This window comes from Panulirus ornatus, chromosome 17 (assembly GCF_036320965.1).
Source record: "Panulirus ornatus isolate Po-2019 chromosome 17, ASM3632096v1, whole genome shotgun sequence".
Classification (NCBI taxonomy): Eukaryota; Metazoa; Arthropoda; class Malacostraca; order Decapoda; family Palinuridae; genus Panulirus; species Panulirus ornatus.
In genome coordinates this window covers 14,506,110-14,517,467 of record NC_092240.1, presented here as the reverse complement: position 1 = coordinate 14,517,467, position 11,358 = coordinate 14,506,110, and the positions used below count along the sequence as shown (strand labels likewise).

The window sequence follows — 11,358 nt, the reverse complement described above, 5'->3', positions numbered from 1 at the left end:
TGAATGGAGAAAAACTGGAGGAAGTGAAGTGTTTTAGATATCTGGGAGTGGATCTGTCAGCGGATGGAACCATGGAAGCGGAAGTGGATCATAGGGTGGGGGAGGGGGCGAAAATTTTGGGAGCCTTGAAAAATGTGTGGAAGTCGAGAACATTATCTCGGAAAGCAAAAATGGGTATGTTTGAGGGAATAGTGGTTCCAACAATGTTGTATGGTTGCGAGGCGTGGGCTATGGATAGAGATGTGCGCAGGAGGATGGATGTGCTGGAAATGAGATGTTTGAGGACAATGTGTGGTGTGAGGTGGTTTGATCGAGTAAGTAACGTAAGGGTAAGAGAGATGTGTGGAAATAAAAAGAGCGTGGTTGAGAGAGCAGAAGAGGGTGTTTTGAAATGGTTTGGGCACATGGAGAGAATGAGTGAGGAGAGATTGACCAAGAGGACATATGTGTCGGAGGTGGAGGGAACGAGGAGAAGAGGGAGACCAAATTGGAGGTGGAAAGATGGAGTGAAAAAGATTTTGTGTGATCGGGGCCTGAACATGCAGGAGGGTGAAAGGAGGGCAAGGAATAGAGTGAATTGGAGTCATGTGGTATACAGGGGTTGACGTGCTGTCAGTGGATTGAATCAAGGCATGTGAAGCGTCTGGGGTAAACCATGGAAAGCTGTGTAGGTATGTATATTTGCGTGTGTGGACGTGTGTATGTACATGTGTATGGGGGGGGGGGGGGTTGGGCCATTTCTTTCGTCTGTTTCCTTGCGCTACCTCGCAAACGCGGGAGACAGCGACAAAGTATAAAAAAAAAAAAAAAAAAAAAAAAAAAAAAAAATATATATATATATATATATATATATATATATATATTCTTTTCTTTTCTTTCAAACTATTCGCCATTTCCCGCATTAGCGAGGTAGCGTTAAGAACAGAGGACTGAGCCTTTGAGGGACTACCCTCACCTGGCCCAATTCTCTGTTCCTTCTTTTGGAAAATTAAAAAAAAAAAACGAGGGGAGGATTTCCAGCCCCCCGCTCCCTCCCCTTTTAGTCGCCTTCTACGACACGCAGGGAATACGTGGGAAGTATTCTTGCTCCCCTATCCCCGGGGATAATATATATATATATATATATATATATATATATATTGGAGAGGATCACAATTTTGCGCGTGATCAAGATATTTCTATGAGTCCACGGGGAACTTGTGTTTCATTTTCCCCGTGGACTCGTAGGAATATATATATATATATATATATGAAACACGATAAGTTCCCAAGTGCACTTTCGTGTAATAATCACATCATCAGGGGAGACACAAAAGAGAAATATAACAATCAGTTGATATACAACGAAGAAACGTATCTAGGACGCCATTTGGTAAACATGCGATCGTCCAAGACAGACAACGAGCGTATCATAAACTTATGTGGACAAGGTGAATTTTTTTTACAAATTTTATCATCAATAAAGTTATCCAAATTTGTAGTGACCATCACTAATATTAAGATTATGATTCTTTGTGTATTTAAAAATAGAAGATTCAGTGATATTTCTCGTGGTACAATGGTACAATGATCATAGTTTTTAACTTGATCAAACAAGGCATTTGATTCTTGTCCCGTTCTTATACGATATTTATGTTGCTTAAGTCTAACAGAAAGATCCTTACCAGTCTGCCCAACATAAATCTTATCACAATGGCACTTTATAGATGCACCCAGGAGAATTTTCTAGTGAGTTCTTGATTAAGATATTCTTTATAGTATTGTTGCTGAAGGCAACATTTATATTAAAGGATTTAAACAACATGGGAAGCAAAGTAAAATTCTTATCAAATGGGAGAACTAAAAGATTCTTGGTGTCAATGGGAGGTTTGGGCTCAACTCTATAGAATTATCTCTTTGCTAACTTATGGGATTTATCAATGAAAGATCTAGGGCACTTAAACTTAAGGCCTGTCTACACGAGCGGGCCTGATCGGCGGGTTTGCCCGTTAACGGGCAAATTCTGGCGGGCCTGCCCGTGAATGTTGTCCACACGACCGAAGTGATGAACAGCCGGGCCTGCCCGACGATGTTGCCAGTACCGGGTGGAGTGCGGTACGAGAACCATGGTGCCTAGCATTGTCAAGAAAAAGATTTTGTGCTCTGTGATAATAGCTTTGTGTCTCAAGAAGAAAAGGATATGGTGTAAAGATTGGTTAAAGAAAAGAAGTATGCTTGGAAGCACTGCACCAATACTTCATGAACTACAAAGTAGTGAGGAACACGACTTCAGAAATTACCTAAGGATGTAAACATGGATTCTTACGATAAAGGTCAATCAAAGTACTAGTAAGTGCTTTAGACCAAAAAATTGTTGGTGGCTCACTAGAGTTATCCTGGGCTGCCATCGTTAACTGTTCACTGCTACTATACCGTGGGATGTGGGATGAAGGCCCGCTGTGGGTTCACGATATTATCTTGCGTCCGGCAGGGTAGAAACTCCAGCTACCGGGCACCAGCTCAGTGATTTCGCTCGGCGGGCTTTCGGGCAATTTGATCGTTTGCCCGTCAAATATGCCCGTTAACGGGCAAGCCCGCCGATCAGGCCCGCTCGTGTAGACAGGCCTTTAGATCCAATAGAATATATCTTCTCAAACTCATCATCAATATACTCTGGACTGCAAATACGTAATGCCCTAAGGAACATAGATTGAAATGATAATTGATCTGTTACGTTGAGTAATAATAGATATGTGAGCATACATTGGTAGGTTTTCTATATATTCTAAACTTAAACTTGTTTCCTCGGCTATGGATCATGCAATCTAAAAATGGTAACATACCATTATTTTCATTTTCTACAGTAAATTTGATGGAGGGTACTAAATTAAGTAAGGGGAGAAATATTTGTAAATTTTCATTTGTAGGCCAAACACAAAGAACATCTACATACCTAAACCAAATTGCTTTAGAGGGTAAGATATCCTTTTGCAATTTTGTTTAAAAAAAATTCCATATAAAGATTACTTAGTACAGGTGAAAGAGGGTTACCCATTGCTCTACCAAATTTTTGAGCATGATAATCTCCATTGAATTGAAATACACAGTCTTTTATACACAATTTTATCAGGTCAATGAAAACAGACTTTGATACATAACATGTCTTGGACAATCGCATGTTTACCAAATTGCGTCTTAGGTACATCTCTTCGTTGTATATCAACTGACTTACATTCCTCTTGTGTCTCCCCTGATGATGTGATTACTACACGAAAGTGCACTTGAGAACTTATCGTGTTTCATTTTCCCTGTGGACTCATAGGAATATACTTGATCACGCGCAAAATTGTGATATATATTGCCTGTTTACAAATTGATTACAATAGCCTAGGGCAAGTCAAAGTTATGATCCGAGAACACAACGGGACGACCCTTAAGCATGACAGCACGACCCTTGAGCACGACAATACGACCCTTGAATACGATGATATGACTCGGAGAACAGACCGATACGTTCCTTGAGCACGACCAGTACGACTCATGGGTATGATTGCTTTTTTAAACTGACCTTTCTTGGTCAGGTCAAAGGTCACGTCACTATAACCAAGGGCCGTACCTTGGTGCTGAAGGGTTGTATGGTCGTGCTTAAAGGAATCAAGTTGATATCACTTGAAGGACAAGATTGACTTGAAGAAGAAAAACAAAACATAAGAAAGACCCATTAAACACCGAGTCGATGGCTTTACCCAGATGCGATTCTCGGTAGACTCGAATAAAATGCTTGAAAAAAAGAAGGTAACAGTTTGACATAATTAAGCAACTCCTTCGTTGCTAAAGAGAAGCTATTTACCACTAAACTGCAGTGGACACAACGCTGCAGGTTATTCATAATTGAACCAGAATCGACCATAGATGTTCCACGTACCATAATTTCATTTTTTTTTTTTCTTTTTCAACTTTGATTCCAAAAGCCGAAAGCGTACGACTTACTGCCCAGTGATGCCTGAGACATGAGTTTACTAAACGGTAAGTACATAACAAATGATATGATGACCAGATTCATTAATAATTGTAGTTATCTTCGATCTAAAAGTCTTCTTTGATATGCGAGTTGATTTTCGGGGTTGACAACGAAGGAATATGGTGGCCTAAGAAGAAAATGTCCCCAGAATGGCTCCGTTGATTTTATGGCCTAGCTGTTGACCATGTCATATACTTGACAGTCGCAACCTCTCATGCTTAAGGGTTAAGTAAGTACTGTGGTGCTCAATGGCTTATACCCTTTTACTCGAGGATTGCACCGTCGAATTGAAAGGTTGTGCCGTTGTGCTCAAGGATCGTACTGCCGTGCTCAAGGGTTTGTACCGCAAAAGATGCCTAAGGTGCTCACTATTCCTCATAACATAACGGTCAGAAGCGATAACAGTTTCAACACGGATGGTTCATATCCCCCCCCCCCCCATACCCGATAGTAAACATATTAAATAAATGCCCACATTATTAGCGTCATATTAAAGCTAATCATTAGCAATATCAGCATATTATAGGGCCACTTTGATGAACTGTTATGATAGAAATGATACCTTCCTTTTATTATCTGCAGATGAATAAACATTTTGCGCAAATATGTATTGATGAGCGTCAGAGGAGATCACAGTCAGCTTTTATGACTGAAAAACAAATGACATTCGATGCCACATTAAAAAAAGCGTGATTACGTTGATCCTGTCAAAGGCTCGGTGGCTAGCAGGTTCTGATTCTCTTTCTTGCGGCAGTAGCCTTGACCGAATGAAATTAACATGAAAATGATTTATTGTGATATTTTCAAATTATACTTTTTATAGTTTCCCTCTTCTACTTTTAAATGGACCATTACATAGGCTGTAAATTATAACAATATGTGCCATAAGACCTTATTATCTTAGCTTCATAACGTTGTCGGCTCATCTGCTGATGAAAGAGAGGCTGAAGATTGTTTATGATTAATCATATTCATATGTGGATACTGCTTTGTCGATATGCAGATGAACCTGATGGGATGAATAGGTAAGGATGAGTAATTTGGTACTGTATTTTTTGATAAGAAGGAAAGATGTTTATCAAGAGGTTGAATAATCTCTCGTTTAAGAAATTGATATCAATTAAATCAATAATGGTATTTACATACATACGTAGATCACCATATGCAGACTGATGTAAGAATATTCTGAATCGAAAAATGTTGTTATGGGGGATTTAGAAGTCAAAGAGTCTCGTTCGAAGACGATGAAATGAAAGTAGTCTCCGAACATTGCATCTATACTTTAGTAACTTGCAATTTCCTTAAGTACCAGACACCTGCTGATTAGAGAAAGTAAAGTAATTTTTGCCTCCCCAACATATATGTGACAAATTTGAGCAAGAAAGAATAATATGTAGCGCAGGAGGAACATCGGATATACACCACCAATATTTTGGCACAAATTTTGTATATAAGAATGGAAGAAAGACTGACCGGTGAAAAATTAGCATCGATCTATTCGTTCCAACTTGTAAATACACCCCGCTCCTCTCATCGTCCTAGCATTTGTTTCACTGATCAGGTGCCGTTAATGTGAAAACATTAGGCAGCGTTTAGTCACAAAGTTGTCTTTCTCACATAGCCATATGTATCTTACATCTGTTTATAGGCTAATTGATGTACTTGGTATCGCTTGATATAATACCCACACATTAAGAAAACAGATAGGTTGTAATGTTTAAGATTTTAAACAACTAACACTCTGTCCATTCACGTCTGCTCTGAGTGACAAGAATTATTTGGCCCTCGAACGGAAACGTCTGTTATGCGCGTTTTTAAGTATGGGTTGTTTGGCCGACTGTTACTTATTGTAATTCCCGGAGGCAAGTTGTTAGAAGCAGTGAAAAGTTTTTTATCGAGGATGTAAGGCATGTGTGTGAGTGGGAAGAGAGGAAAGTGATTGGTTCTCAGTAAATGTCGCTTTGCGGCAGGGGTGCGTGACGTCTCCATGTTTGTTTAATTTGTTTATGGATAGGGTTGTTCGGGAGGTGAATCCAAGAGTTTTGGAGAGAGGGGCAAGTATGCAGTCTGTTGTGGATGAGAGAGCTTGGGAAGTGAATCAGTTGTTGTTTGCTGATACATCGCTGGTGGCTGATTCGGGTGAGAAACTGCAGAAGCTGGTGACTGAGTTTGGTAAAGTGCGTGAAAGAAGAAAGCTGAGAGTAAGAGAACATTATCTCAGAAAGCAAAAGCGGGTATGTTTAAAGGAATTGTGGTTCCAACAATGTTATATGGTTGCGAGGCGTGGGCTATAGATAGAGTTGTGCGGAGGAGGGTGGATGTGTTGGAAATGAGGTGTTTGAGGACAGTACGTGGTATGAGATTGGTTTGATCGAGGAAGTAATGAAAGGGTAAGAGAGATGTGTGTTAATAAAAAGAGTGTGGTTGAGAGAGCAGAAGAGGGTGTTTTGAAATGGTTTGGTCACATGGAGGGAATGAGTGAGGAAAGATTGAGCAAGAGGATATATGTGTCAGAGGTGGAGGGAACGAGAAGTGGGAGACTAAATCAGAGGTGAAAAGATGGAGTAGAAAAGATTTTAAGCGATCTGGGCTTGAATATGCAGGAGGATGAAAGGCGTGCAAGGAATAGAGTGAATTAGAAGGATGTGGTATACCGTGGTCGACGTGCTGTCAATGGATTGAACCGCGGCATGTGAACGAAGCGTCTGGGGTAAACCATGGAAAGTTGTGTGGGGCCTGGATGTGGAAAGGGAGCTGTGGTTTCGGTGCATTATACATGACAGCTAGAGACTAAGTGTGAACGAATGTGGCCTTTGTTGCCTTTTCCTAGCGCTACCTCGCGCGCATGCGTGGGGAGGGGGTTGTCATTTCATATGTGGCGGGGTGGCAACGGGAATGAATAAAGGCAGCAAGTACATATGTATGTATGTATATGTCTGTGTATGTATATATATGTATACGTTGGAATATATAGGTATGTATATGTGCGTGTGTGGACGTGTATGCATATACATGCGTTTGTTAGTGGGTTGGGCCATTCTTTCGTCTGTTTCCTTGCGCTACCTCGCTTACGCAGGAGACAGCAACAAAGTATAATGATAATGATAATAATGATAATTACAATAATGATAATAGTATATATATATATATATATATATATATATATATAGTTGATGCATTGGAAAAAAAGATGGAAGTCCCTGGATGGAATACGAGTAGTTCTCAGACTGAATAATACATTTCGACGTATACATTGATATAAATACACAGACATATACATATATACATATGTATATATTCATACTGCCTTCATTCATTTCTGTCGCCACCCCGCCACACATGAAATGGCACCACCACCTTCCTCCCACGCGTACGAGGTAACTCTAGGAAAAGACAACAAAGGCCGCATTAGTTCACACTCAGTGTCTAGCTGTCATGTGTAATGCACGGAAACCACAGCTTCCTTGCCACATCTAGGCCCCATAAAACTTTCTATGGTTTACCCGAGCCGCTTCACATACCCTGGTTCATTCCATGGACAGCACGTCGCTCAAAATCTTTTTCACTTCATTCCTTCCACCTCCAATATGTTATTCCTTTGGTATAGGCGAGAAAGAATACTTCCCACGTATTCCCTGCGTGTCGAAGAAGGCGACTAAAAGGGGAGGGAGCAGGGGGTCTGAAAATCATCCCCACCCGTTTTGAACTTTTCAAAAAGAAAAAAAAAAAAACCTACCAGGGCCAAGTGAAGATATTCCCCCTAAGGATCAGAACTCTGTTTTTAACGCTACCTCGGAAATGCGGGAAATGGCGACTATGTACGAAGGGGTTGTCATTTCATGTGTGGCGGGGTGGCGACGAGAATGAATAAGGGCAGACATTATGAATTCTGTACATGTGTATATATGTATGTTTGTGCATATATATGTATACGTTGAGATGTATAGGTATGTATGTGTATATGTTGAGATGTATAAGTATGTATATGTGCGTGTGTGGACGTGTATGTATATACATGTGTATGTGGGTGGTATAACATTATATATGGACGGGAATGGAAGCCTTTATATAACGAGATGTTTTTAAGAGGAAATTTAAAATTGAAAGATACAAATAACATGAGAAAATCACCTCCTCACTATAGTGAAGACCGGTGCGAAATTTCCACTCAGGCAACAAACGCTGTTTTCTTCCCACACATGACCTTGATGCCCTTCCCATGTGATTTTTCTACAAGGTTAAGGGATCCTTCCAGCAGAAGGGTCTTGAGCTCCTCTGCCGGAATGGTCTGGGATCGTAAAACATGAGGTACGTGTTTGACGCCCTTGGGCACCACGATGTCACAAGTGCGCTCACCGATCCAAAAGCGCTTACTGTAGTATTGGGGGCAAGCCATCACCCCCATGAGTGCAGTTGTCTTCTTGGGCCGTTCACGGAACACCTCCCAGCCATTCTTGACTAATTTCATGACCTCGTTCTCGGTCACGTTCATGCTGTCCCCACGGGCGTTTACAATGATGCAATCAGGCTGCGATCTTCGGATAGGCACAAAGATTTTTCTCACCTTGGAAGCAGGTTGCAACACTTGCTGGGGAGGCTCGAGGATTTGTTCCACCTTGGGAGGAGTTGCAGTTTGTTGCACCTTGGTAGGAGCTTGCGACCTTTGGATAGGCACAAAGATTGACATAGCCTGAGATGGAGGCTGCAACACTCGTCGGGTAGGCTTGACGATTTGTTCCACCTTGGGAGGAGATTGCGACCTTTGGATAGGCACAAAGATTGACATAGCCTGAGATGGAGGTTGCAACACGCGCCGGATAGGCTTGAAGTCCTTCCCATAAGGTTGGCGAGGCACAAAGATTGACATCACCTTGGATGGAGGCTGCAACACTCGTCGGGTAGGCTTGACGATTTGTTCCACCTTGGAAGGAGTGTCAGTTTGTTGCACCTTCTGAGGAGATTGCTACCTTTGGATAGGCACAAAGATTGACATAGCCTGAGATGGAGGTTGCAACACTCGCCGGATAGGCTTGAAGTCCTTCCCATAAGGTTGGCGAGGCACAAAGATTGACATCACCTTGGATGGAGGCTGCAACACTCGTCGGGTAGGCTTGACGATTGGTTCCACCTTGGGAGGAGATTGCGACCTTTGGATAGGCACAAAGATTGACATGACCTGAGATGGAGGTTGCAACACTCGCCGGATAGGCTTGAAGTCCTTCCCATAAGGTTGGCGAGGCACAAAGATTGACATCACCTTGGATGGAGGCTGCAACACTCGTCGGGTAGGCTTGACGATTTGTTCCACCTTGGGAGGAGATTGCGACCTTTGGATAGGCACAAAGATTGACATGACCTGAGATGGAGGTTGCAACACTCGCCGGATAGGCTTGAAGTCCTTCCCATAAGGTTGGCGAGGCACAAAGATTGACATCACCTTGGATGGAGGCTGCAACACTCGTCGGGTAGGCTTGACGATTTGTTCCACCTTGGGAGGAGATTGCGACCTTTGGATAGGCACAAAGATTGACATGACCTGAGATGGAGGTTGCAACACTCGACGGATAGGCTTGAAGTCCTTCCCATAAGGTTGGTGAGGCACAAAGATTGACATCACCTTGGATGGAGGCTGCAACACTCGTCGGGTAGGCTTGACGATTGGTTCCACCTTGGGAGGAGATTGCAACCTTTGGATAGGCACAAAGATTGACATGACCTGAGATGGAGGTTGCAACACTCGACGGATAGGCTTGAAGTCCTTCCCATAAGGTTGGTGAGGCACAAAGATTGACATCACCTTGGATGGAGGCTGCAACACTCGTCGGGTAGGCTTGACGATTTGTTCCACCTTGGAAGGAGTGTCAGTTTGTTGCACCTTGTGAGGAGATTGCGACCTTTGGATAGGCACAAAGATTGACATGGCCTGAGATGGAGGTTGCAACACTCGCCGGATAGGCTTGAAGTCCTTCCCATAAGGTTGGCGAGGCACAAAGATTGACATCACCTTGGATGGAGGCTGCAACACTCGTCGGGTAGGTTTGACGACTTGTTCCACCTTATGAGGAGTTGCAGTTCCTTCCACCTTAGGAGGAGCTTTACTCTTATCATCGTAATCAACCACTTGGTATGGAAGAACCTGCTGTGTCTCTATCTTCTCCTCCTCCATCTCAGAGAGATACCCACGTAACCTCTGAACCTCTTGGCTGAGGAGGATAATATCTTGTCGTTCGGCTTCACGGCGTTTCTCATCGTCATCAAGAAGCTGGCGTAGCTGCTGGTTCTGTCTACGAAGAGCCTCCACCACTCCAGAATCATGTTCGACTGCACTATGCTCTGGCTTGTTTTGAGTTGGAGTCTCAGTGTCAGAGGTTGGATTCTCGCTGATAGCAGAGACAGTAGTCTCGCTGATAGCAGAGACTAGAGTCTCATGACGAGCTATCCTCACCGGCGTACAGCCCCGACCGTCTTCTATGCATTTCGAAATGTCCCTCACTAAGGGGGAAAGGTAATCTAATGCCTCATCATCAGCAGAGGGCGTGTATCCCTGTGCAGAGTCATCTACGTTCTGCAAATATAAGAACCCGTCGGCGTCCACGGAGACGATCTCCTTGGCCCAGACCGCGGTCACGACGTGTGTGAACACCAGGCAACCAAGGAGGAACCCAGTAATCCGTCGAAATTCCATTATTTTCAAACTCGATTAAAAGAAGGAAAATCGGGAGCTACAGATCTGTGTTACAAAGATATGGAGAAGACAGATGTTACCTGGTGGTGTCATCAGGTTACGAAATGTTTGTGGAAGAGGGTGGAGGGGAATGCGTGGCAGTAGCTGGCATGTGGGAATGGAAATGGGGTGCTTGGCAGTAGTTGGGATGGTATTTGGAATGGGAAGTAATGAGATGTGGGAATGTAGCTGGGCAAAGTTGGCGTGTTGAGTTCATATGTGTTAAAGTAGCTCGTAATTGATGTGTTGTGTGGGGTGTCGGGGAGTAGTTGAGATGTGAGAATGAAGCTGTGTAATAGGTGGTGTGTTGCATGGGGTGTCGGGGAGTAGTTGAGATGTGGCAATGTAGCTGGCGTATGGTTGGGGTGTTTTGTGGGTGATGGTGACCAGCTAACATGTGGGAATGTAGCTTGACAATAATTGATGTGTTGTGTGGGGTGTCGGGGAGTAGTTGAGATGTGAGAATGAAGCTGGGTAATAGGTGGGGTGTTGCATGAGGTGTCGAAGAGTAGTTGAGATGTGGCAATGTAGCTAGCATATGGCTGGGGTGTTGTGTGGGGTGTCGGGGAGTAGTTGAGATGTGAGCATGAAGCTGGGTATTAGGTGCGGTGTTGCATGTGGGAATATAGCTTGA

General features: G+C 43.1%; 1 protein-coding gene across 1 annotated transcript; it reads right to left on the bottom strand.

The window, feature by feature from the left end:
- Positions 1-8,093: 8,093 nt before the first annotated feature.
- LOC139754566 (uncharacterized) lies at positions 8,094-10,714 on the bottom strand. The gene is made up of 2 exons (XM_071671937.1): positions 9,148-10,714; positions 8,094-8,661 (listed from the first exon to the last, which is right to left on the bottom strand). The coding sequence occupies exons 1-2, from the start codon at positions 10,683-10,685 to the stop codon at positions 8,169-8,171; spliced, it is 2,031 nt and encodes a 676-aa protein (XP_071528038.1). The 5' UTR covers positions 10,686-10,714; the 3' UTR covers positions 8,094-8,168.
- Positions 10,715-11,358: the final 644 nt, after the last annotated feature.

Coding starts and splice junctions, on each gene's coding strand:
- LOC139754566 (XM_071671937.1), bottom strand. CDS start 10,685: ATGGAATTTCGACGGATTACTGGGTTCCTCCTTGGTTGCCTGGTGTTC. Junction 8,662..9,147: donor ATCTTTGTGCCTATCCAAAG/GTCGCAATCTCC, acceptor GCCTATCCAAAG/GTCGCAAGCTCCTACCAAGG.